This window comes from Drosophila navojoa, chromosome 4, assembly GCF_054131105.1.
Source record: "Drosophila navojoa isolate 15081-1374.11 chromosome 4, UAZ_NAV_1.0, whole genome shotgun sequence".
NCBI lineage: Eukaryota > Metazoa > Arthropoda > Insecta > Diptera > Drosophilidae > Drosophila > Drosophila navojoa.
In genome coordinates this window covers 15,107,733-15,135,193 of record NC_142892.1, presented here as the reverse complement: position 1 = coordinate 15,135,193, position 27,461 = coordinate 15,107,733, and the positions used below count along the sequence as shown (strand labels likewise).

General features: G+C 38.4%; 2 protein-coding genes and 5 non-coding genes across 7 annotated transcripts; 6 read left to right on the top strand and 1 right to left on the bottom strand.

Annotated features, from left to right (window-relative positions):
- Positions 1-1,785: 1,785 nt before the first annotated feature.
- LOC108651732 (uncharacterized) lies at positions 1,786-3,397 on the top strand. Its single transcript, XM_018101610.3, has 3 exons — positions 1,786-2,121; positions 2,180-2,335; positions 2,388-3,397. Exons 1-3 carry the CDS (start codon positions 1,891-1,893, stop codon positions 3,042-3,044), a joined length of 1,044 nt encoding a protein of 347 aa, XP_017957099.1. The 5' UTR covers positions 1,786-1,890; the 3' UTR covers positions 3,045-3,397.
- Positions 3,398-3,884: 487 nt separating this feature from the next.
- Positions 3,885-4,976, top strand: LOC108650217 (uncharacterized). The gene has a single exon (XM_018099336.3). The coding sequence runs from the start codon at positions 4,102-4,104 to the stop codon at positions 4,909-4,911; it is 810 nt and encodes a 269-aa protein (XP_017954825.2). The 5' UTR covers positions 3,885-4,101; the 3' UTR covers positions 4,912-4,976.
- Positions 4,977-13,656: 8,680 nt separating this feature from the next.
- On the top strand, positions 13,657-13,728 carry TRNAE-CUC (transfer RNA glutamic acid (anticodon CUC)). The gene has a single exon. It is a non-coding gene; the product is annotated as a tRNA-Glu (tRNA).
- A 2,208-nt stretch (positions 13,729-15,936) lies between these two features.
- On the top strand, positions 15,937-16,008 carry TRNAE-CUC (transfer RNA glutamic acid (anticodon CUC)). Its single transcript has one exon. It is a non-coding gene; the product is annotated as a tRNA-Glu (tRNA).
- Positions 16,009-16,822: 814 nt separating this feature from the next.
- On the top strand, positions 16,823-16,894 carry TRNAE-CUC (transfer RNA glutamic acid (anticodon CUC)). The gene has a single exon. It is a non-coding gene; the product is annotated as a tRNA-Glu (tRNA).
- A 308-nt stretch (positions 16,895-17,202) lies between these two features.
- Positions 17,203-17,274, top strand: TRNAE-CUC (transfer RNA glutamic acid (anticodon CUC)). The gene has a single exon. It is a non-coding gene; the product is annotated as a tRNA-Glu (tRNA).
- A 1,348-nt stretch (positions 17,275-18,622) lies between these two features.
- TRNAL-CAG (transfer RNA leucine (anticodon CAG)) lies at positions 18,623-18,705 on the bottom strand. Its single transcript has one exon. It is a non-coding gene; the product is annotated as a tRNA-Leu (tRNA).
- Between the last annotated feature and the right edge of the window lie 8,756 nt (positions 18,706-27,461).

The window sequence follows — 27,461 nt, the reverse complement described above, 5'->3', positions numbered from 1 at the left end:
GTTAATTTACTCGCAAATAATGAAAAAGAATGTGAGGGAAATTTTGACCTGAACTATCAGTAGTATTCCTGTAGTTGTTAAGTTAATGTGTGTAATTATATGATTTAACAAGTTGGCGTATAATTCTCTGATATGTTGCAGCTCCTCAGTTGCGGCTAATGCGATATTCCAATCGCTTCATTCTTGCAACACGTACCACACGCCATTCCAAAGCTATTTACGCTGCCATTCAAGCTGGAGCTGGATAACAATCTGTGGTTAATCTATAATTGGGCTCATTAGTATTTGCCTTTTAAATAAATTGATTAACCCATCAAATAAAGAGAGAGAGGGAGGGAGGGAGGTGAGGCAGGGAGCAGAAGCAGCTAGCCAAGTCTCACTTCCAGCTGCGAGTTATGTAATTACAAGCTGAATTCTCTACTGCTGCTGCTGCTGGTGTTCAATTTGACTTCACGCGTTGCTCAAGTGGCAACTGTCCGAGGCGAAATGGCAAAAGCTGCCACATGCTGCACAATAATCAACGATGGTAGGCAGACAGACACACGCACACACATAGAGAGTGAGAGAGAGAAGCCTCTAATTAAAAATAACAGAAAAATATAGGTTACACCTCGACAAAGACCGTTGCATGGCGAGCAGGCAGCAAAAGGCAGCAGCAGGAGGAGGAGGAGGAGCAGCTACAGCAGCAGCAGCAGCAGCAATATCAGCGGCAGCAGGAGTCGGGCAGGTGTTTGGTGGGGCCAGGCAACGCTAACCAAGTAATGGGAAACATTTTCATCAAAGCAAATACGCAGCGGGCGCAGCGAGGGGAGGCGACACGGCGCTGCCGGAGTCTGTGGGCTGGGCAAGTGGCACTTATCATGCATGCGCCAAGTGAAAGAAGCAGCCACACACACACACGCACACGCACACAGGGAGAGAGAGAGGGACACGTATACACCAAAAAAAAAAACCGACGTAATGGGCTGTAATTACGTGCTGCAGTTGCATGAAGCAGCAAGCAACTGGAAAAAGGAATGCCCCTAACCGAGACGAGACAACGTCTTTGAGTCTTCCACTCTTCGACGCTGCGAGTCTTTGAGTCTTCGTGTCTCCAGTCTCGATGCGGCCTGTCCGCTGTCTTTTATAGAAAATTAAAGCCTAAATATGCCAGTGCAAAATTTACGATGTGTTTACGATGTCTTAAATTATTGGTTACCCTAATGCGTGGCAGCAACGCGAACTTCATTTACCTTACCTCAGCACTTCTTCTTCTTCTTGCAGTGGTGGGCAAAGCCATCGATCCACATCAAATGACAGTCCCTATCATCCAAATGGAAACAGTTTTTCTTTTTTGTGATCTGTGGGAGATATAAATACATACATATATATTATTAAGTCTGCTTATCTATCTTTAAACTCATTTGTTGACGTAGTCAAGAAAGCGAAATTTTAATAATAGGCGCTTGTTTAGAGATGTGCAACGATGGCTTTACGAATTTTGAATTTTGAGCAGTTTTTAATACGGGATTTTTTTTTGTTAAATATAATTGCTATCTTTCAATAATTTTTAATAATTAATTACTTACATGTTAATAAAAAAATTAATCAATAATAATATATAATATGATATATAAGTAAAAAATAATAAAATAATAAAATTAGCAATACTCATTTGTAACTTTTCAGAATTTTTAAAGTTTTTCAAATAACATGACGTAAGAATATTTATTTTGATCTATTTACTATTTATACATATGCACGTATCCATTCATCCAAGTAGGCCTTGACACCTATGTCAATGGAAGTGCCTTGCTGTTCGATTGTGTGAATGTGTCAAGCGCAGTTTGATTAAGAATAACTAAAATAACAAACCAAAAATTAAAAAAAAATCCAAATTTTTTTGATAACATGGAAAACGAAATGCCTATTGACATTGAATCTGAGAACTCGGACGGTGCAATGACAAGTGAAACGGATAATCCGGAACAAGGTACAAGTAATATGCCCGTTAAGCATATGCTGCTTCAACAGATATCGATCAGCAAATACGGCCAACTCGTGAAGCAGAGCCGAGAAGAGCTGCTCGTTGAGCAGAGCTCAGGATCTGAGCCAGTGCAGCATAAGGGCATACTTGTAGAGGTAGATATACACTAAAAATATATGTAAAGATATTACTAATACAAAGTCTTACTTGCAGAAGGGAATTATGGAATACACAGATGGTTATGAGCTAATCGGAGATTGTGGAACCACAGAAAATGCGGAGGAAATGGTGCATCAGACACGAGATGAATTTGTTGAGCAATTGTGCTCGGATCCCAAGTACGCACACGTCAAGGGCGTACTTATAGAGGTATTATCTATGATATTATCTACTAAAATTGTAATATAGTTTTATTTAATAGAAGGGAATACTCGAAGACAGCAGTGACCCAGATGCAGATCAAGACCGCTATGTGGAAACTAGCTCAGATCTGGGTTCTTTGGAAAAGGAACTAGAGGAGTATTGTCGAACAACGACAAAGCGTCCGGTGGATATGCCTACCAGTATAGAAGATATGATGATCTACATCAATGAGTTTACGGAGGGCTTGGGTACCAAATCAGATGTCAAGGATTGGGACAAGTTTCGTAGTTGTATACGTGAGGTTTATGACTATCACCTGAATAAAAAATCGGAACATGAAAATGTTGAAGAAAATGCGGAAGAAAATGCGGATGAGCAGACTCATAATAACGGACTGGATCTGAAAAAAGATCTAACGCGAGTCGAGTTGGATATTGTGAAGATGATGCAGCCATTGAATGAGCTCATCCAACGATCACAGCAGCTAACTAGTAGCATTGAATCCATTGAGAATAAGATCAGTCGATTGGATCTCAAAGTGGACAGTTTCTACATCAGATATAATGAAAATCTACAGAAAAGGGAGCAATCCTTCGAAGAGATGCTGGCGCTGCAGAGATTGCGTGAACGAATCGGCGAGAGGTTGACAAAAATCGAAACGGAAATTCATACATCCAAAACTCTATTACTCCAGGGGCGTGAGCAGAAGAATTAAAAAACAATAAAAAATCAAGGAAATGAGGCTCGTTAGTGAAATTGTAGGTATGCCGCCCTCTGAAAAGCATCGAAAAGGTCTCTCTCTCTCTCCGCGGCTCTCTCTCGCTCTCTCCCTGTTTACCTCGGTAAAGTGAGGAAATCAGTAGCTCTTCCATCAGCATCCAGCAATTACACTTATGAGCCCCCATTCCAAATGCAATTACTCTGATTATGGACCTTGTTGTTGCACTTTGCGTATGTCGTTATAACTGATCTGACAAACCAAAGTCTCGTTTCATGTGGGCACTCAAATTCTGTGTATGTCTTCACCAATTCACATTAAGCAATAAATATCGAAATGTTTATGAATTATGTGCTAAAAAGTCGTCAACTATTGTGGAGGGGGGGGTGTTATTATGGGTCTATTAATTATTTGAGGCAGGCACTGAGGCGTTAGTCAAATAACTTCCAGCTCCAACTCTTGGGTATTTAGCAGCTACATTTTGCTGTAGCTCAAGGGGGCTTAGGCTTGTTTAGAGAAGGTAGTTGTAGTTGTGGCTCTATTAAGAAGAAACTTCCCCTGGTGTACTATCAGAGTTCTTTTAATTACTGTGACTCAATATAATCGTACTTGATCTCGCTGTATATACATATTTGGATTTCTTTCAGGTCTTGATCTGATTCATATTTGATAACGTTATCAGGCTGTGGGAGTAGTAGCAGTAGAAGAAAGTATTGCTCTACTCTTGATAGGAGTTTAGCATTTAATTTACATTAGGAACATTTAGTATTCATACAAAATTCTTAAACCGACGAAGTTGGCTTTTCATATATACATAATACAAATTTTCTTATTTATTTATCGCACGTAGCATTTTTTCAAAATTATTTCGTCTTTATTAGATTTTAATGTCGTTTCTCAACAGAATTGGGACATCGATTCATTTGTTTCGGCATGCAGAATTTCGTCTGTGAAATCCTCGCAACGGACTTGTACTCGGGCTTGGTAGCGCTGAACCGTCGATATATACAGCGCCACAAGTTCCAGCCGCTGCGACCGGCGCTGCCCGAGAAAAATGTCGTGCCACAAAGATTGGGCCTTAATGACTATCGACGGTATCATAAGGGAGATGAGTCTGAGCTCTACACTTACGGGCAAGAGCGAAACAATGACGTGGTTGCCCGCCAAGAAGAGTCTGCCCCTGTGGAGTCGGCGACTACCTCGGCGGGAATTGCCTAAAAAGTGGCACGCATTCGATGTGGAGGTGCCCGAGCATCTGTGGACCCTGTGGGGCGGAGTGCATCCGCGCTCCAGCTGCTTCGACAGCCAGGTGAGGGGACGCCAGACCCTGGCCTGCTGTGTGGTTGCCTGCTGTGCGGCGAGCATCTACCGCAGCCTCAAGGAGTGGACGCCCAAGTTCCTCGACGCCATTGTCATCAGTGGCGATAAATACTATCGGGCGAGCATGCTGACTAGCCGGGGCCCGTACGACCTGTCGCTCGAGTGCGACTTCCATGGCATTGACTTCCTCGTCCAGCTGCAGCTGGTGGCCTATGGCCAGCTCTACAGTGCCCCAGCTGGCAAGGTTATGGGGCTCTACGAGGCACTCAACTACTTCTTCACGCGCTATCAGCACGGCCTGGTCAAATGCCTGGGGCAGCACTTCGCGTTTGGCTACTCCTCCTGCCGGGATGGCGGCTACTTTCTCTACGACTGCAGTGCCTGGGACAAGCCTCTATTTCCCGACAACATGGGCGCCTCCTATGTGCTGCGCAGCAAGCAGCTCCTGCTCCTCGCCTACTGCATGGTGATTACCCTCAACATAAGACAGCTTGGTATAGATTTTCAAATTTTTAGCGTACAGGCAAATCGAGCAATGAACTAGGGATTCGCTCTAGCATTTAGAAATTATTATCTAAGTAAGTAAAATAAAGACGAAATAATGCAAAATGAGACGAAGGCATTTTACTTTACTTATTTCCAATCAGCAAGAGAAATGGTGATAATAGAGTTAATTATATAATTCTTAAATCCATAAATGATATGCATAGTTCTATAGAGTCTATAAGTATTTCAGGAAGATATAGAAACAGCAATTATGTAAGGGAATGTCAAATATCTCTTCCTTCTATCTCACCCTGCTCGTCTTCTCCCCAATTTACTTATATTTTTCTGTCTAGCCATCTCTTCTCATCTCTTTTAATTACTCTGCCACTCAGCTATTATATACCTTCTCAACTGCTATGATTATATGAGATAATCTATAGTTTACCTATCTAATGAAAAACTGTCTTTCTTTTTCACAAGGAAGACCTAAGCTGCCTTCTGTTGGCTTTGACTTGAGAAACTCTTGCCTCAAAGCCAACCGCCAACTAATCAAAGGCTGCATTTCAACTTCTTTCAGAGTCTCAGTCCACAGAGAGAGGATAACCCTTTGGATTGCTTGAAAGTTCAAAGAGCTTATCGTCGAGCAGGAAGCAAGTGTTGTTATCTGCAGGCATTCAGGTTTTTCTTGCACTCCACTCATTCATGGCATTCCTTGGGGCTGCAAAGCTGCTCGAGTTAGGAGTTAAGAGGAGCCAATGAGTCTGTGTTGTCCCTTAAAAATCTTTGCATTAGGTAATCAAAATAGCATTGCATTCAGCCCTTGGCTCATTCAAGAAATTCCAGAGACCAGAGCGAAACCAGTTTTATGTCAAAACCAAAACAAAGTTATTTCCAAGTTCTTTTCTCTCTTATTTCTGATGCTCTGCTACAAAATAAAAATAAAACCAAAAGACCAAAAAACCAAAAAATAAAAGAAGAGAGCACATCTACTACGTAAGTACACAAAATACTACACGGAAACTGTGAATCAGGTAACGAACTAAATGAAAACAAAGAGTAGAAATTAAGACCGAATTGCAGTCGGAACCAAATAAACCAAAATAAGGCGAAACACAATAAAACTGCATTCCAAAAACTCAGTCAAATGTGCAAAAAAAGAGCCAAAAACAAAATACAAAATAATGAAAAAGGCAAGACAAACTTCTAAAAAATGAGAAAAAAAAAGACGAACAAAAAAAATCCAATAAGAAATCCGGTTTCGTTTTCAACCAGAACGAGAGTTGGGAGTTTGAAAGGTTGCGACGCGCTGCTCGTTTTGCTCGTAACTCTGCGCTTGCCCATAAAACGGGGCACAGCCAGCATGCAGAAAGATTCACCGACTGCTCGTGTGCCGTGCCGAGGGGAGCGGCACGGGGGTTGTTTTGAAGTGCTGTTATGAAGAGGGCTAACCAAACGAAGTTGGCCAAAAAGTGCAAAAGGCAGCAAAACTCTCTGATAAATTGCAGGAGACGAACTTGAAATTTAGATTTCGAGAGCAACCGCAAAATGTTGCCAGAACGCTGACAGCGACAGCGACAGCGGCGCTGACGTCGGAGTCGGCTGCGAGGCGTCGCTGTCGCGACGCAGTTGCCATGTAGCGCAGCGCAACGACTGCACGCGAGCGAACGAGTTGAGAGCGCACATATAACTGCAGCTTGGGGGCGTTTTGGCATGTATTGGTGAGCCAAGCAGAGAGACAGAGAGAGAGAGGAAGAACGAGAGCGAGAGACTGAGAGCCAACTCGTTGGAGCTGAGGCTGCTGTGTCCGTGGAGTTTCTTTTATGCACACAAAAGCACAAAACATACACACACACACAGTCAAATATGATTGCAGTTTTTATTGGCATTGTTAATGGCTGTGTGCGTGCTTCTGTGTGTGAGTGTAAAGGGTTGAGTTGCGCTGCGCTGTCTGTGTGTCTGAGCTGCGCTGCATTGGTAGTAGTTGCAGCGCCATGCTCATGTGTCTCTATGTCCGTGTGTGTTTGTGTGTGTGTGTGTGTGTGAGGCAGGAGCATTTTATTGATTTTTGTGCGGACAAAAAAGTTTGCATGCGATTTAGTTTTTTGGCAACGATAAAATGTGGGGTAGAACGAAGTGGAACGAGTAGATTCGTGGCGGAACATTTAATGTTACTGCTAGAATCAACTAATGTTAAATAATTTATGGGCGCAAAGTTTATTTGTATAAAGTTTATTACATGCAAATACTGCCCGCATAATTTGACAGTTGCTTTACCCTATTTCGGCAGCACGCCTGCTCTCTCTGTCGCACTCACACTCATTGGCGAACGGCAGGCAAAAGTGCAACCGAAATATTTTTTTAGAGCAGCCCTGCAGATAACTGTAATGCAGGTAGCTCTCACTCTCTTCTCTCGCTCTCTATCTGTTTCTTCTTCTTTGGCGCTCTCTTTTAGAACTACTGTTCGGAGTTTTTGCAATGTTCGCAAGATAAACTTTTATTAAAGCTTTCGGAATAGCAGAAAAACTTAGCTACATTTATAAGCGCCATCAATTCGCACCTTAAGCCATGCCAATTGAGCGGGGATAAAAAAGGTTTACTCTACACACTGACAACCTTTTGGCCCACAAATCCCACCACGTTCCAGCGCTCTGTGGCTGTTAGCTGACCAACTAAACTTGGCGCAGCGTCGAGCGACCCGCAGCCAAAAGCCAATGAATAGCCCAGCGGGCAAATGCAAAAATGGAATGCAAAAAACTCTAAAGATGCACACCAAACGAAGTTCGAGGTCATTGCATTGCACACACACACTAAAACACACACAAATAAATAAAACAACAAATGAATCGAGTCCCCCTCGTAACGCTCTCGTGCCTCATGGGAAACGGGGGGAGAGCTGAAAAAGTTCCAGTCAAAATTGCAAATAAAGTAAATGGAAATGACTAAAAAAGTGAAATCCACAAAAAACGACCACGGCATCCAGCTATAGCAACAGCAACAGCAACAACAACAACAACAGTTACAGCGGCCAACTGCAGTTTGCAGAGCTTTGATTGTTGTAGTTGTTGCTGCGCAGCCTGCGGAGGAGTTAGCGACGCGGCGACTGCCATTTGGCACAAAAGAAGAAAAAGCGATAAAAAAAAATCGTGCACAAAAAAAAACTATGTGTTCGGCGAATGACACACAAAACAAGTAAGAATTATGAAGCGTGAAGTGCATGACGCGGATTTACCCTGCAAACCGAAATGTTTTAGGAGTGTGTAGTAATAGCTAAGCAAAATTAAAAATTATTAATTATTTATGTACATATGTATATGGCAAAATAAATCGCTTGAAATGTTCACTGTTCATATGTGTATAAATAATAATTGTAGCTATTCAAGCGTGAGTTTATCAGTAATTAAGGCAGTGTATACTTTGCTTGCCATTAACTGCGTGCAGGGTATACAAAAGCACAGCAGCAAAAAAGCGCAATTCAAGAAGATTAATGTTACTGTTCAAGGATATTTCGCTCTATGCTATGCTTAAGCTTTGCGCTGCCAGCAAATGAAAAGCAACAAAAAAAGCAAGAAGCGAGAGTGCTCGAATAGCTGATACCCAGTAAGACAGGCTGAGCTGCTCTCAATGAACTTTGTGTTCATTTCAATTTTGTTGTTGTCATATTTTAAATTTTTTATAACTTTGCCATTAAGTTGATCTGCTGGCTGAAAGATTTTTAGGCTTAAGGCTACTAGTTACCAAAATTGAGATATGAAGCAACTTTAGTTAATGCCATGGCAACTCCCTGCTAATATTATAGTCTCAACAATCTGTAACTGCCACGCCTTGAAGCTGCTGTTGCTGCTAGGCATCAAGTGGAGTGTGGAGCACCCACTCTACAGACCCAAACTACACACACACACACACGCATCACATACACGACACACTCTCACACTTAGATTTTAATGACTAAGCGTCGCCTTTACAGCTACTGCTTAACGACCAACGGCCGTCTGTGGCTACCACAGCCCCTTCCCCTCCCTGTTTTTAGCTGATTGTTTTTAACGAGCGCAGACGTTAGGCCTACTAACACTCCCATGCTCGCATCTCCTCTATTCCCTCCTCTCTTCGCTCTTTGGCTTTGTGGATGAGGTGCCACAGCAGCACAGTTCAAAACTTTGTCTGCGTAGGCGTAAACGCTTCTACTGAACTACTACCCCGCCCTCTTTTTCTGTGCACTTCTCTCTTCCTCTCTCTCGCTCCCTCTGCCATCTCTTCTCCGTCCATTTGGCAACTGGTCAGCCAGCAGTTCCGAGCTTCAACTGCCAACTGACTGACTCACTTAATGACTGAGCGGCGAAGCGTGCCCCGAAACGGCAGCAGTTACTCCTGTTATTGCCTTAGCTCCACCTCTGCCCCCGCAAGCTCCTCACACTTCCACAATACTCGCGCTGCGGCTTAATGACGCATGACTGCGAATTTTGCATTCAGTTCGTGTTTAGTTTTGCGGTTTTGCCTTTTGCCTTTTGCCTGGCTGCGTTCAACTGCAGACAAAGAGAAACAGAACGAAGAGCCCCAGACGAACGTAGAGCGTACGGAGTTTTTATGTTCAGTTGCCCATTGATTTGATGGGGAGGGGTAGCTGGAAATTATGCAAGTGCATGTGATGGGTTATAAAAATAATTAACATTGTTTATATTATGTTACTTGTAATAGGCATAATTATGATGATTATCATGATATTAAAAATAATGATAATGGTAATGAGAATTATCATATAAACTACGATAATGTTAAGAAGTGGAAAATTAATAATAAATTTGAATTAATTATGATAGCGCTAACTATGTGTAACTACTAATAAAATTGATATAATTGAAAATAATATAAATATATGTACATATGTATCATTCTAATATTTCAAGTAATAATCTAATTTATTGTAATTGTAATTATGTTGTCTTAATCTTAAATAGTTAACTCAAAACTTCTTGGTGTATCAAAATATAGGGTATCTTCTAGCTTACTCCCTTCCCTTCTTCAGTCCGCTTTACGTATTCAAACTCTTTTTATGATTTTGCGCTCGTATTGTTTTCATTTTGATGAATGCGACGCTTCGAGTTGGCATAAAAAAGCGCAAGTGATTTCCAAGTGTAGGCAAAGGGCATCAAGAGGGAGTCCGTGTGTGTGTGAGTGTGTGTCTATAGGCAACAACTACTTGATAATTGTGAGCCGCAAGTTGTTCACATTGTTGCATGCTAAGTAGCTGCGAGAACTGTGCACACCCTCTACCACCACCCGCACACACACACACACACACACGCACACACACTTACACACTTCTCAGACAGAGACGTTGCTTTTATTGCTTGGCCGGGAGCCCGGCACATCCGACAAGGTCTCTAATATGTGGATATGGGTCGTCATCGTCGACAAAGTCAACGAGTTGGCATCGTCATCGACATTTGCATCTCGTTTCAGAGTCTGTGTGTGTGTGTGTGCCTGTGTGTGTGTGTGCCCGTGTGTGTGTTTGTATAGATGTTGTTCTTATTTCTTGGCATTTCTGTTTTGTTGCGCACATTCCTGTTTGCCATTTTCTACCATATACAGTCGCCTTTGCCCTGACTTCGCCTTGACTTCGCCTTGCCTTCGCTCTACTTCGCCCTGCCCTCGACTTCGCCCTGTATGCGTTCTGCAGTGCCTGTGCTTCGCCCCGTTTCGCCTTGCCCTGCCCCAATGTCAAAGCGCAGCAGTCGCATCTTTGTGCCACGGTCAAGGGCAATTGAAATCGCTTTGCCAGAGCGAGGGGCGTGTGAGTAGCGCCGTTAGGAATAGCGCGCGCGAGTGAAAGAAAGAGAGCGCACACTTCCTCATATATTAAGGCATATCTATTATTTAATATTTAATTCGTAACCAATTTATAACTCTATTCTCATTAAATTCACGCCCAATTCAAATCTGGGAACTAACTGAAGTACAGCAATTAATAAATAATATAAAATGACTCAAATATGCATCTTAGCTCGGGTTTCTGTACTCAGTTTGATCCGTTTGAAAACCGCCAATTTAAAAGTAAACTTTCTTATTCGCCATCTCAGTCAATCTACGGTTCATTCGTAGAGCCCGGGATATTATATACTTCCATGCGAGTGCATCGTCTCTAGTGAACTTTCGTTTCGGAGTTTTGGGTCTTACATCTACTCTCTCCTCGACTTTCGTCTCGAGGACTCTGTGATCTGTTATAAATTGCTCCTTCATGATCTGATGTAGCAATTATAAAAACACCCAATAAATTAATAAAAAGAAAATATATTTTTATGGAATTTTGTACACTTGAAATTTAGACTATGCTTATAATTTAAGAAAATAGTTTAGACTACTATGTTAAATAGGTACGCTAGAAATTGACAAGAAGAGAATAGCTAGAGGGTTCAAAAACTTAAAAGAATTCGCTGCTGTATTAACTTTATGATTGATTTTGCAGTCTCTCATAGACTCTACATAACCTTATAAGACATCTGATTAATCTACTTCTAACTAATCTATTCTTATTCTTAACAACTTATCTTCTCATTAAGAAACGGAAATGCCAAATAGATGTTATTGATTGTCTCCCGAGCACTGACAAGACAGGCTTTCAGCATTTGGTGACATCGACATTTGGTAATTAAAATTAATTTTTCACAGAAAAAAAAAGTTTACTATACGAAAAGACGATTCAACTGCATTCAAGTCGGTCAGGCTGGCTGGCTGGCTGGCAGGCAGGCAGCCCAGCCGTGAAATCTAGTTTTCCCAGTTCGGAATGATAAATGGGGTCTAGTTAGCGTAGCGCCAAAAGAGAAACAAGTTCACTGGCTGCTGTGTTGTGCAGAACCCCTGCTTTTATGCACCCATCTCTCTTCCTCACTCTCATCTCTCTCTTTCTATAATCTGATCGTGCAACTCTCTGTTGATACTTTTTAATACCCTGTATGTTACGAAGTTGTTTGATAGTCACTAGAGCTTCTTCATATGCATGCAAATAAGTGTTCATGGTACTTTCTAGAGAGTTTTTTCTTTTTTAAAGTAATAGAAACTCTAACGATTTTAGTTTTCCAATAGGGTATTTTATTTTTTTTCCATGTTAATACCATTTTCTATCGAAAATATATTTTCTATTTGCAAACAACTCTTGATTAAAGTCATATTTCATCGCATTTAATATGCATATAGAGTATCCTACCGTCGATCAGTGTTTGTATAACTCCATTTTCGCTACCTGGTTTGAGTATGTGTTGTATTTCAATTAGAGCAAAAGTCGTCCTCAGCTGCAATTAGCAACAAAGTATCTGGCAATGTGTGTTTTCGCTATTATCATTTAAATTTATGTTATGGTACTACATATATTTGTTACGTCCCACTCTCGATCGGGGCACTCCTCTCCCATTCACCTGGCATACCTTACGATTATGGCCAGCATTGGGCAATTTGTTAGGCGCTGGCGATGCGGTCTGCCAGATAAAACATAAAAAAAAAGAAAGAAAATGCAGCCAGCTCTGCTCGGCTGGTTGGGCGAGCATTCAATGAAAATTAACTAGGGACAAATTGTCGATCGTGGCTCGACGCTCGATCGGTAGCCAACTGGCTGATGGCATTGCACGCTTAACGGCTGCTGCTCCTCGGGCCAACAGTTAGCTGGGAGCTCTTGTTTGCTGGCCAAATTGCAGGATTGAGATTATTTGTGGATGCCTCTTGGAAGGCCATTCTCTTTTATAAGTTTTATAGCAAGTGCGTCTAATGATCATATTTGAGCTAAATTACGTATTCTACTTTTATAGAACTCTCTTTGGCTATCTCATGAGAGCACTTAAGCACATGCTTATAGCAAGTGCTTCTAATAACAATATTTGAATAGAATAGTCTCCCTCTCCCTATTTATTTTATTTTTTTTAAGTATTTCTCTTTCCCTGAAACAGTTTGAAAGGCCTTTTTCAGTATCCGTAAACTATCACTATAAAGTTGATTGAAGTTTAAAGCTTTTCTGCGCGCCTGTTGGCTTCTTCGTTTCCTCTTCTTTTTTTGTTTTGGTGCTACCCTTATCATCCCCTGTTTGGGATTCAGGCTCTTGCTCTTTTAATAAATGAAAATGTTTTTAATTAATATGCTTCAATATGTCGAGTGCGGCACTTTACTTTACTTTATGCAGCACAGTCAAGCCTGCTCCATAGCCTGCGCCACACCCACAGCCCGTACGCCTTGCTGGGCTTCACATTCAAGCTTGATTATTCAGAGCAAATGCCGGGGTTTGTTTGAGGCGGCGCCTCCGTTTTTATTGTTTCATATTTATTCGTATAAGCCCGTGGGCTAAATTTCAATATTTTATTTACATATAAAAAGCATATACATACATGCATACACAAAAACACACAGAGTAATACATACATGTGTGCACATGTGTGTGAGAATCCTTCGTTTAAGCAATGCAACATATAAATGCCTGCTTCCCCTTCCCCTTCCCCTTCCTTTCTGTTGCTATAGCTTTCGGCTCTTTGTCAAGCTTTTACGTTTTTGTTGTCGCTCTGTGGCCAGCGGCGAATTTGTTGCTGCTATTGTTTTTGCTTTTAATTATTCAATGCGTAGACTGCGAGCACAGCAAAGCTCTTGTTGTGTGTGTGGCGTCTATTTATAGCCATTGCATTTCATTTGCCTTGCTTTGTGATTGGCTAGCTGTCGTTTCGATGCGTAAGAAGCAGAGCTGCACTAATGTTTTCTATGCTCTGTCTATTTATAGCTACTGAGTGTAAATTACTTGATTCGTGTATGACTTTTTGTTCTCTCAAGTCAACCATCCCATATTGTCTAGTGGTTAGGATACCCGGCTCTCACCCGGGAGGCCCGGGTTCAATTCCCGGTATGGGAAGATCGTTTCTCTTTTTTTTTTTTTATATATATTAAAAAATATATATGTATAGAAAGAGATGAGTATTATTATAGTAAAGTACTTTTTGGTTTGAAAGGTTTGACGAATGACCATCAGCTCAAGTCTTTCACTCAATGGAGCCATATTGAAGAGCACTTCATATATAACTGGTATACAAAAATTAATAAGCTTTGAATATCTGCATTCAATTTAAACAATCTGAAATTACTTTAGGTTTTCAAAATTCTATTTTTTTGCAGCTGGAATATTCATCGGCGGCTGCACCCTTGTTTTTTATGCCAAAGCATATGCATATTGCAATTTCTCATTTCCGATGCCACTTTTTCTCTCTCTCTTTCCCTCTTTCTCTTTTATTCTACAATCTGCATGGAATTTCAACGTAACAAACCGCAAACTTCATTTACAAAATGGCCATTCATTTCGGGCACCTCCCTCAAGCCCACCCATTCCCGACTCGTAAAGCATGTACCTGGCAATTTTTATTTAAAAATGCAAAAGGCTTTGTCGACGCATTGTTCCTTTTGTTGTTGTTGCAATTGACTCCTGACTACAGCATGCATTAAAATTGGCAATCGTCTCTGTGCGGTTGAATTGCTGACAACATGACTACATGGGCCCAGCACCACACCTGACGCAACCACCCAACCGCCCAACCGCCCAACCGCCCGACTGCCCAGTCACCCGAGCCACCCACACCACCTGCATCGATTGCTTCTGACAGCCAACCGACTCCAACTTCATTAGGTGTTGCCCGCTGTTGGAGGAGGACATGAAAAGGTATATCCACAAAGCCAGCTGCCAGATATTGCATGGGGTGCTACGTAGCACTATGATAAGCAGCCGGTACATACCTACATATATGCATACGTATATGTTTGTATATAGAGATGCATGCTTATATAGAACGAAGTACACTTGCCTAAATTATATAGCTAATTATATTGAATCATGTCATTTAATCAGCTAATTTCTGAGGTAACAAATTTTGCCAAGTGTATTAAAAATATTTACAGCTTTTCTTTTTATTTAAGCACCTAAACCTTCGTCATACCAAATTTTCGAAATAAACTTTCTATTTCAGATTGTAGTCTAGCTCTTTGAGCTATAAATGCTTTAATCGAACTTGTAATTAAACTAGCTATCTATTTTTTAAAATTCCACTAAACTTTCTTGGTCATAAATTTTGATCAGTGTAATGCTGGGATACGTTTGCCTTTTATTCTATATTTATTTAGGATAAATTTCTACAACTTTAGTTACAAAAAAACCTCACATATTTCAAATATGAGATCATGTTTTGTTGATCAGAAATTTCGCTCAGTGTATTGCCGTGTGGCAACCCCCTTTGCTGGCTTGCATTTGGGTTTTTCGGCTGCGCCTTTAGTCTGTTGCATTTTTCGGCAATGTGCGCTGAGGGCGGAGCAGTTTAACTATGTGTGCGTGTGTGTGTGTGAGTGTACCTGTGTGCGTGTGAGTGTGTGTGTGTGTGGGTGGGTGATTGGGTTGTTGGGTGCGCCGTCAGTGGCTGCATCCTTGCAGTGAGCTCTGCCAGTGGCTTGCTGCTTACTCGCTGCCTCCTGATTGTCCCCCAGTGACTGCTCGGCTGCATTTGCATTTTTTATATTTACAGTTTATACAGTATGCATATTAGCTCTCTCTCTATCGCACCCATGCACCCGACTGCAGTTGGCTGCAGCGCACTGTGCTGCTGGCTAGTGCTATCTCGCTCTGTCACGTTGCGTTACATACACCAAAAATCGATAAAGACAAAAATTCAGAAAAATGCACTTCATGTTGCCATTGTCGTTGATGTGCGTACTTTTTGCCCGACCTCATATAGTCGCGCATATACATACATATGTAATGGCATCAAGTATATACACATATGTATGCATGTGGTGTTTACATATGTGCGTATATAGGGGATCAGACCTTATCGCACGCCGTGCAGCTATCGCATCGCATCGTAGTTCCCTAACCAACTGCATTCGAGCTCCCAATATTGAAAGGGACTGCACTTTGCACTTTGCATTTTAAGGCAGTTTAATTCAATCAGACTCTGTTTGTGAATATCCATATATTTTTGGACTGATTGACGGGTATTTACATATGTTTGGGTATGGGTAGATGTATGATTCGAGTGCTTACATATGATAAGAATCACGTCTGGGCAAAGTGCATTAACCATCCCATATTGTCTAGTGGTTAGGATACCCGGCTCTCACCCGGGAGGCCCGGGTTCAATTCCCGGTATGGGAAATAATACAAAGCATCAGCTGCTTTTTTAAAACAGTTTATTATTTTGTACATCCAGAATAATCTTTAAAAATCTAAAAGTCTTTGTATGCATAAAAATGTTTTAAGTAAAAAGTGATTAAGTAAAAGTATAAAAATAACTATTTCATCTCATTCGATCGTAACATTTTTCTTAGTCGTTCCCTCCAAATGCGTGCATTTTTTTAGACATCAAAAATGACATTCTTTTGGGCTCCTCGTCTTTTTGTCCCCTTTGCGTATGATCATCGTTAGTTTCAGTATTATCATCAGCATTAGTATTAGTAATGGCATCAGCATTAGCATCTGCATTAGTATTAGCATAAGCATCAGCACTTGCATCACCACTGCAACCAGCGGTGTTGCGACTCTGACCCAAATCTCTCCAAATATTATTCACTTCATTCGCTAGTTTGGCATATTGTCGATAGTGATCAGCTATAATATGCATGCGCATTTCAATAATTTTTACACGCCGAGTGGTTGCATCCATGTAACAGTCAAATGCGTCATTAAATATATCGATTGGTCGGATCAATTCATCAGGGGTAGTCGTGTAGCCAAATGACTCCATAGTTATATTTACTTTAAAATCTTGCCAAAATTTGTTTATGCATCTCTTAATGATGAATTTTGAAATAAATTGAAAATAGAAGTGAAATAAAATTTCAAAAGCCAAATTTCACTAAAAAGCCAAAAGCCTACTTGTTTTGATCCGAAAATGCAAAGATTTTTTTACATACTTTTAATCGTGAACGCGAGCTTTAACTTTTGACTTTTAGCTGACGGCGATCACCAGTCCCATATTGTCTAGTGGTTAGGATACCCGGCTCTCACCCGGGAGGCCCGGGTTCAATTCCCGGTATGGGAAATGTGTATGAAATCATTTTTTATTTATTTATTTTTTTTTTCAAATAGTGTTTAATATTTTTATTTCAAATATATGTATATGTATTTATTTGTTCCATTTGTTATTCTGTCGTTCTAAGAGCAACTAATAACATATCAAAATCGTTTATAGGCATCTATTTAAACAAAAAATGAAGACAATTTTTCGATCATAAATATAAAAGAAATTTACTTTGGTATACATACAGTCTAATGTAAAAATAGGATATTATATCCAATTAATTTTATATATTTGAAATGAATAAATATAGATATCAGCGAGATCGCAAGTCCCATATTGTCTAGTGGTTAGGATACCCAGCTCTCACCCGGGAGGCCCGGGTTCAATTCCCGGTATGGGAAGACAAGTAGTGATTATTTTCTTATTTATTTATTTATGTTTTTTTAATATTTGCATACGCGCTTTATATATTTGTGTATTTCCTCTGCGCGCATTAACTCTCATCCATAGTTGAGTTTTGTGCTGTCCATTAGCTAGTTAATTGATTTACCTGTAATGAATCTTCATTGACAACTCCACAAAGGACCTGTCCGAACATCCCAGCGAAACACCTGTGAGCTATTCAGTTGCCGATAATCCAATTACGAGTGCGTATTACCCATAATACATGTTGCTGCATGCAGACAAATGCGAATTGTTAAACTTCGATGAGCGAAATTTGATTGGCTACGTTTTTTGCTGGCGTCTGTGAGGGAGTGGAATCAATGACTGGGCTGGGGGCTTTTGTCTAGGTACAGGTACTCAGGAGTCCTAACGGAAATTTAATGGAATATAATATTGAATTATTCGAGAAAGGCGTACAAGGAATTGTCCTGTGTTGGGCAAATTAAATAAAAGCAATGCATAAAATATTTTTCAACAGGCCGACAAAAACAGGAAAAAAACAACCGCAATGCATAAACAGCCCCCGCATTGATGCCACAGAGAATCCTCGCATGTACTACGACTATATAACATCCTGTCTGTACTGACCGAACGTTTCGCGTACCCTCATTTACTTGCTCTCTGTATATAACGCACTTAAAGCCCATGTCCATTACACAAATACAATCTGCCCAGCCTACCTATGTCTGGGCGCCACCTCTCCAACTCCCAGCTATCCCCCACTCGATGCGTTTCACTGCAGCTGGACCCTGGATTCTGTGTCGCTGTCGCTCCCGCTGTCTCTCTCTCTCACACACACGGGCGAACAAAAATAAACACAGGCTTGTATTAATGAAAAATTTCGCGTACATCGAATTCGCATCATTAAAAATAAACCCAGCCAAAAAAATATATAAATTAAGGCCCGAAAATTCGCATATGTGAAAAAGGCGAACAATTTTTAAGGGTTGCAATTTTTACTGTCAAAGTAAAAAAAAAAATCATTCGAAAATGTATGGAAATCAATTCTGTTTTTTTTTTTTCGCAAATGGCAACAATGCCAATACATATGCGGGTACATAACGTGTGCGTACATGTGTATGTGAGTGTGTGGTATATGTTTTAATGGCCGCACAAAAAATTATTCTTGTTGCATTTTTTAACTGCGCAAAGCACAGACGAAAATTTTGGCCAAAAATTGTCAAGGGAATGATCTGAAAAAGCAAGTAAAAATAATTGGGAGAGTTTAACATTATTACTACAAATTAGTATCAATTTTATTATTTAATATTTAAATAATAAATAAAAAATAATGAAAAAAGTTCTTGTCAGAAGTGGGATTCGAACCCACGCCTACAGAGTAGACTGCGACCTGAACGCAGCGCCTTAGACCACTCGGCCATCCTGACATAGCAGCACAGCGCATTTAAATTCTATATGAGCAGGGGGAATTATATAGCAAAGTAAATGAAATTAAACAATTCGAAATCGAATTCGAGTTAATTAAAATAGGTATAATATTTACATTCACACATGCATATCTATATATTAGATATGCGTGCCTAAAGTTAAGAAATAAAATGAATTCTGATTTAATATCAAAGAAGTGTTTGCTACATTTTATGATTATTTTACGAATGTTGCCCACTGTTCAAAATAATGCAACACCCTTGTCTGCAATATTTACAATTGCATGCAATAACTACACACATATATACATATAAAACATAATAAAAGAAAAAAGTGTATGAAAAAACTTTTCACATGCGCCAACTTTATTGTTTTTGTTACTTTTTTCGGGCTGCATTGCAGCAGTTGCAACAGAGAGGCGTGCGCCCCATTCGTGGGCATGGTTAATCAGACTTGACGCAGGGATTAAAAAAAAAAAAAGAAGAATAACATTGCCGAAAAGCAATAAAAAGTGCATGCAATCGGGACTAGCTGACTGCGCTTTGAACTGCAATGACGGATAGAGTAGGGGTATTGCTGCAGGAAAATTTTATATTAAAGTTAGCCGAGCTCTACTTAATGCAACGACAATCAAGTTTATATTAACTGATTTTCTATATATTGAGTATACTCTTTTATGGGTTTCCCAATATACCCTCAATTGTAGCGCAGCAGAGCTTTTCGTTCACTTGCTAAAAAATTAAACAAAAATGTGCGACGAAAAAAACAAGGAAATTTATTTTAATGTCAACCCATATACCATGTACCATGCTCTATAACATATGTATGCAAGTGTATATATGTGCATCTCTCTGTCTGTCTCTATCTAACTAGCTATCTCCCTCTCTTACTCTCTCTTTGTTTCTCCATGTGCATGATGTGCGTATGGGAAAAAACTGTACTTATTATAGGTTCCAAACAGCGACAAATTTATTTTTTTCTGCACAATAGAATTATGCAAATTTTTAACTAGTTATGCAAATTATATACATAAACAGATATTGTCAAATAGATATAGATAATATATACAAATGTGGCAGCGTTCGACATTTGTCAATTTGCAATTAGCCAATGAACGTTTCTTCTTCTTCTTTGGTATCAATTCATAAAAAATTGCATTTTATTTACCTGGAGCAAACACTCAACGTGCTAATTAATTATAATTACATTGCCAATGATTGGACGCAAGCATGAATTATATACTTAAAATAAGTATATAATTATATACATTTATGGCCTATGGCCATGCATTATTTTTAATGGCATTAAAAGCCATTTACAATGTTTAATGAAGGCTTATAAATGGCTTTACCAGGCAGCATATTAATAATAATTTATTTAGTTTCGATTCTCTATGTAGATTACAGGGCTCATAGGTAGAGGAAATGGAGGAGGAATGGATTGCCAAATGTGTATAACAAAAATATATACAAGGATATTTCAAATTTACGCGATGTATATAAAAATTTGTTTGTCCATTTTATTGTAAAATAAACAAAATTGAAGTATAAAATAAAAATTGTATTGTGTATGTCTGCATAATAATTATTTATAAAATGTAAAAGCTTTTTTGGTATATTATTTATTTTATTTTAAAAAATATGGAAATTAAAAAAAAAATTTAATATTACAAAAATTAAAAACATTAAACTAATGAAAAATTGTTTACGAAAATGAGAGTAAAAAATATTATTTTATACTTAATGATAAAAATATTTAGCTATTAATAATATAGTATTACAACATTATTTTTATATAATAAAATAAAATTTGTAAATAAATATTATTACAAAATTGATCAAGCAAATATTTAACTTTTTATAAAATATTATTATAACATTATTACAATTATCTTTATACCTTTTCTGTAAACAAATTATCTAAATAATTGAAACTAATATGCATACCAAATATAATATATAGTTTAACATGGATTTTCTGAGGCATACAAAATATTATTTAAAAAATAAACATTAGTAGTCTACGTTTCTGCAAACTTTATAAAAATCAATATAGTTCTTGCTTTTCAGCTATTCACATTTATTATATATATTTTATAACTGTATATATATTTATTGTGGCAGCTGAATAGTTATATATAATCGGCATATAATAGGTATATATGTATATACATATACATATATTTATGTATGTTCAGCTCTCGAATATGACGCCCAATATATTGTGTATACGACCTGTGGGCAGGAAAATTCTCGTGGAAAGAGCCAAACGCAAAATGACAATAAAATCAAAATGAAATGCAAAAAATGCGAAATTAAAATGTATGAAAAGAAAAAAATTAAACAAAATATACAACAACAACAGCAGCAGCAGCAAAATGCGTTGCGTGCGTTCATTTTGTGCTGGATTGGGTTGGATTTTGGTTGGCCGGCCTTTTGGGTAAGGCGAAAGGCGGGTAAGAGCGAACAAAAAAAATATAATAATAAATTGCATTATAATTTCTTTTTTATGGAGAATGCAGCGGGATGAAAAAATAATATTAATGTGCGTATATATGAATCAGGCGACATGCGCAGTGAATGTCATTCACAGTTAAAAAGGTTGATTGCATATTTTAGATTGCACTAAGCTGTAAAATAAAATAAATATAAATATAAATAAATATATAAATATATATATTACTTAAACAAGTCTTAGACGTTTTTGTAATTTAAAAAAAAAAATAGTTATATTAATAATAATTATCAAAATTAATATTTATTTTATATATGAAGCAAATAATAATTGTAAATTAATATTACAATAGTCAGATAAAATAAATAAAAATAAAAAATTAACATAAATGATAATTGAAAACTTAAAATATTTAAATATATTTGTTATATATGTAACATATAAAAAATACATAAAAATTAAATTAAATCAAATAAAAGTAGAAAAAAAGAATTTAAAATAAAATAAAAATCAAATTTATGAAATTGATAGAAAAAAATAACTCAAATAAAATAAAATAAACAAATTGATAAACATTTCTTGTTCAGTAAAATATGCTATAGTAATATATTCTAGCCATACTTTATATAAACTTAATATTCAGATTAAGATTCTGTAAACAGTTCTATAAACAGCTTTTCTCAATTCCCATATATCTTGCCTTGAAAAGTAGTCTAAAATATGGTTAATATATATATAATATGGTTATATAATAGATGTATCCATTATCTATGCCATTACATCTTGAGTTTTCTTCGGCCTAGTTTTCTCTTCCCTTCTGCCTCGCTCCTGTTGCAGTTTCTCCTTCAATCACACTTCACTCACCTTGTGCAGCTTTTAATGTGCCAACAATTTCGAGAGCGCAATTGTGAATGATTGTTGCGCGATAAAAAATGCAACACAAACGCATCTAAAAAAGAATTAAAAAAAACTGTGTTTCTTGCTGCTGTTGCAACAGCGAATGAGAAGCATGCGCGCAGCAGCGGCAGCAGCAGCAGCAGAGGCGGCAGCAGGAGTCGCCAGCTGGAATGAGAGTTGCATTAAATGCGTGGCTGCTGCCGCCGCCGCCACTGCCGCTGCTGCTGCTGCTGCCACTGCCGCTGCCGCTGCTGATTATGCTGATGATGCTGCAACAACAAAATAATCGTATAAATTAACATGCAACATACATAAAATGAGAAAAACAAGAAGAGAAAAAAACAAATTTCAATTGCGTGTGCGTGAAAAATGCAATAGTGGGCTGAGTGGGCGTGGCAGGGAGCATGCAATTATAGGGCTGCTAATTATATTGACAGTCGAGCAGCAGCAGCAGCAGCAAAGGAAAAAAATAAATGAAATGAATTTAAATAAAAACAAAAATGAAATAAAATAAAATGAAAATCAAACAAACGCCCGCCCGCCCGCTCGGCCCCACATTTTGTGGTTTTGTTGCAACTGCAACTCATAATGAGTTTTAAAAGGCACACGCACAACATTTGCTGCTATTGTTGTTGTTGTTGTTGTTGTTGCCTGTCGCTGTGCATTTTGTTGCTGCACTGCGTAACGCAGCATAAAAAAATTCAGTTTCGAAAATGCTTTGTCAACAGCAACACACATTCAAAAACTTTTCGGTTTAGTCGCATCAGTTTTCTCTCTATGTATATATGATTTTCGCCTAATTTTCCAAAAATAAAAAAAAAACCAAAAAAAGAAAACGTAAAACAAAATGTAAAAAAAATAAAATGCTATAACAATTAGGAAAATCAACGCGAAAAGTGAGTGAAATGTTGTTTACTGAGCAAATATTGCGCATACGCCAAGTCAGCCAAAGCTTTCATCTAAAATGCTGCGCTTAGTCTATGTGTGTGTGTGTGTGTGTGTGTGTTTGTGTACTTGTGTTTGTGTTTGTATTTGAGTTTGTGTTTGTTTTTGCTGCCACCCCTAATTAATGCACCTAAAGTCCAGGCCGAAAAAAAAACCCCTATTCATTCAGCCCATTCCTATTTCTCTATTACGCTGACGACGTCGACGTCGTCCTCTTCGCTATTTTGTGGTTTTTTGACCCACCCCCAGCCCCAGCCCTCTGTGCAATTTGCACTCATGTTTTTGTTGGCTTTAGTTAGCTGCGCTCAATGCTTCAACTGATTAACAAAATTAGTTTAGAAAACTCTGCACACGCGTTCGAAACAAACCAAAAAAAAATCTCCGTTCGGTTCTTTTCGTCCACAATAAATCTAACCAAAAAGGAAAATTCGTACAAAAAATATCTGTAGATTCAGTGAAATGTTTTCGAAATTTTAGCATTCAACGTTGTGCAAAGGCGTAATGCTCTATATATGTATATATATATATTATTATATGTATTATCGAAATCCATAACTGAGCCGGCAGTCAATCAAAGTTTTGGTATGCCCATATCGAATAATTTACTCTTAGTCGACTCGTGACTATATCAACTCTATCTATGCCGTGCCTAAAGAATGTGTCTAAGATATATGAATGTTTAGTTTTTTATTTAGATTTTAGGTATTTAATTAAAGAAATATTATAAATAGTTAAAGTGAGCTTGACTAAGGAATATTTTAGTGCTCAGCTGAGATGATTTTCAGCTACGAAAAAATAACAGAAATTGTTCTAAAAAATTTAATCAACTAAATATAAACGTATATTATTTATATAATATTATAATATATATATTTTTTAATTTTTTATTAAGAATATATGTTCATAAGAAAATGTTTATATATAAATAATATAAAACCATATTATGATTTAATATGATGGGATAGTAAATTTTATAAAGCTGCTATTGCGCAGCTGGAATTAGACTAAATCTAACTTTGTTCTACCTTTACGCATCATTTACGCTTACGTAAAATCCAAAGCATTTGAGTTAAATATTTTTTATCTGTGGAAGACTGGTCGATTCTACTTTAAACGACATTTTCCATATGATCATTTTTAAAGTTTATTTTAGTTTAAATATTTTATATTAATTAATTAATTACAAATATATATACTTTTTAAAGCATTACTTAAGTTTAATCTGTCATACGAATTTTTTGTATATGTCAAACGATTTTCTTATATGATTTCCAAAAAATTAATGTTAATTATTCTAAAAAAAAAATTTGATTATTTTATATAAGCGTAAATTTAAATTTATTTTATTTTTAAATGCCTTTTAATTTTTTGAATTAATTAATTAAATTGTTATATATTAAAAAAAACTTTAAATTTAATTTTTAAAAATGTTTTATTTGATGTTCATATACAATATATATTTTATAATTTTTATTTATTAATAAACTAACGTTCATTTTAAATTTAATGCATTCCTTATAGAATATAATCTAAATTTAATTTGAATTTCTTATGAATATATAATTTTTGCCCATTTAATATTAAATCAAGTCATAAATCTCTAATTAAGTTTTGTCGCCTTCAACTCGTGCTAAAAACGTTTCGCACTTTAATTTTCATTAGAAAATTGTTTCCGTGTGCGGCCATGTCTATGTATGTGTGTGTGTGTGTATGCGTGTGTGTCTATGTTTCTGTTTTCATATTCTAAGCGACCCCAACGGAGGGCAGGATGCGGTTTTGTTAACCATTTTGTGATCTATTTTGCTCGCAACGAGAGTTTTTGGCGCTCGTTTCTGGCATTTGTGTGTCGCGCGACGACAGGCAGACGAGGGGCGTGGCGGGGCTGGGACGGGGCGTCGAAGAGTCGTCTTGAATGAAAGTCAAAGTAAAAGCAGCGCCGACAAAAAACCTAAACAAAACATAAAAACGGCGCTGAGCAGGCAGCAACAGCAGCAGCAGGCAGAGCAAGAAGAGGAGGCAGAGGCGTGGCTGCGAGGCAGAGGCAACTAGAAAACAGAGAGCGCCAAAAAGTTTTGATAAGGCCAAAGCAAAGCACAGGTCAGCGGAGAGTCAGCCAAAAGGGCAAGAGGTGGTTGGGGCCGGGGCTGGGGCTGGGGCTGGGGCTGAAGAACGCGTCATAGGGAAAAAAGGCAAAACGACAAACGGTAAACAACAAACAAAAACAATGTGAGAGTTTTGCCCGCCGGTAGAAAACGAGCAAAGAAAATCAAGACGACGAAATGCAGCGCGAAAATGAAAACGCCGCGAGACGACGGCCAAAAAGAGATGGGTAGAGGGAGTGGAGGCGGGCAAGGGTGTGTGGGGGCGTGAGTCAGGTGCTGATGCTGTCGCTGACGTCGCTGCCCTCAGCTGCTGCTGCCGCCGCTGCTGCTGCTGTTGCTACTGTTCTGCCGGGTTGAATGCACGCCGCGTGCAATAGAGAGGGCGGCAGCTGTGTGCGAGCGAGATAGCAAGCGCTTGGGCTGCCTAGCTCTTGCCCAATTGTGCGCTCTCTCTTAATGGCAGAGCGCATGTGCCTCGGGCGAGCTCTCTCTCTCTCTCTCACACAGATGCTGCACTGACCAGACAGAGAGAGGGAGAGAGGGAACGAGAGCGAGAGGGAGGGAGTGCGCCTGCTGGGGTGATGGGATCAGTCAGTGTGGGCGCTCTGCGCTGGGAGGTGCTGCAGGTGCATTTATTTATTTATTTCGATTCATTTCCGCTTTTGTGTGCGCTAAATGAAAACTCATTTCCTTTTGATGCTGATGTCGGTGCTGTTGTTGTTGTAGTTGTTGTTGTTGCTACTCTTTTTGTTGCTCATTGTTTTTGTTTTTCAATACACACGACATTAACAAGGGAGACAGACACATGTGCCATTGCTCAAGCTAGACAGAGTGCGAATGGCAGCGCGCGCTCTCTTGCGCTCACAATCTCTCTCTATCTCTTCCTTTCTCTCTCTCGCTCACTCTCGCACGCTCTCTCGCACTTTTAGGTGCTGCTGCGCGATAATGAAAAGTATAATGCACCAAAGTGACATAAGGCTGTAAATTAAGCAACAACAACAATAAGTGCACAAGAAAAAAACAACTGTAAACTGTCGCCCTTTACATACTCCACACACATATGCACACATGTGTGTGTGTGTGTGTGTGTGTGTGTGTGTGTACATATGTGCTAGTGCCCAGTGGCACATAGAGCCGCACCATTTACTGTTATCTGCATATGCTGCACAGGGCTGAGCATAAGCTGTGCCTGCTAGCCAAAACTCCCCGTTGGCAGGCTGAGTGCGGGGTGTGGGGCGAGTGCTGTGGGTGCTGGGCGGCGGATGGCAGCTGTGTGGTCAATGCTAAATGACCAAAACTTCACGCGTGCATGTGTGTGTGTGTGTGTGTGTGTGTGTGTGTGTGTGTGTGTGTGTGTGTGTGTGTGTGTGTGTGTGTGTGTGTGTGTGTGTGTGTGTGTGTGTGTGTGTGTGTGTGTGTGTGTGTGTGTGTGTGTGTGTGTGTGTGTGTGTGCGTTACATTAAATGAAAAGCCCTTTCATACCAAATTACAATTATGGTAAACATATACACACTCACACACACACACACACACTTTTGCATATCCAGCATATAGCAGGTAAATTTTAAATGGTTTTTTGTGTAACTGTATTTTAGCCGCTGGCCCATTGATGCTCTTTGATGGCAAATGGCATTTGAAAGAGAGAGAGAGGGAGAGAGAGAGAGAGAAAGAGATAGAGGAAAAAACTTTTGGAAATGAACTAAATTTACATAAATATTGAAAAATTCAGTACTCCAAAGCTAGAAAACTAAATGCAATATTAAAGCCAATTTAGATAGAAAAAGTCAAATTAATATAAGCTAAAAAAATATTAATGATTAAATTAAATAAATTTTAAATTTTCATATATTATCTTTTTTAAGTATGTAATATAATATAAGCCAACATATGTACATACATTAATGAATTTAATATTTGTATTGAACTTTATGTTTTTAATAAACTTAACTTACTTTAAAAAGTTTTTATATATATTTAATTAGAATATTTTGAATATGTTTTAAAATAAACTCAAATTAGATTTTATTCCTTTAATTTTATTCCTTTACATACATACGTATGTACATATATATTTGTATTTTCTATATTAATTTATGATAAACTCAATTTATTTATAAATTTATAAATTATTTATGGGCTATTGAATGCTAAATTTCCAAAAAATTATGTATTTAATTGTCATAAATTTGCCTAATAAAATTAAATATTTAAATGAGTTTTTTATATAAATTAAATATTATTTACTAGCGAAATATTCCATTGCGTCAAGCAGCCAATTAATAATATTTAAATGATATTTAAAAGTAGTTGCCGAAACTCAACTCAGCTCAATCTGCGCATATCGAAAGGCATTTGGG

Coding starts and splice junctions, on each gene's coding strand:
- LOC108651732 (XM_018101610.3), top strand. CDS start 1,891: ATGGAAAACGAAATGCCTATTGACATTGAATCTGAGAACTCGGACGGT. Junction 2,122..2,179: donor ATAAGGGCATACTTGTAGAG/GTAGATATACAC, acceptor TCTTACTTGCAG/AAGGGAATTATGGAATACAC. Junction 2,336..2,387: donor TCAAGGGCGTACTTATAGAG/GTATTATCTATG, acceptor TTTATTTAATAG/AAGGGAATACTCGAAGACAG.
- LOC108650217 (XM_018099336.3), top strand. CDS start 4,102: ATGTCGTGCCACAAAGATTGGGCCTTAATGACTATCGACGGTATCATA.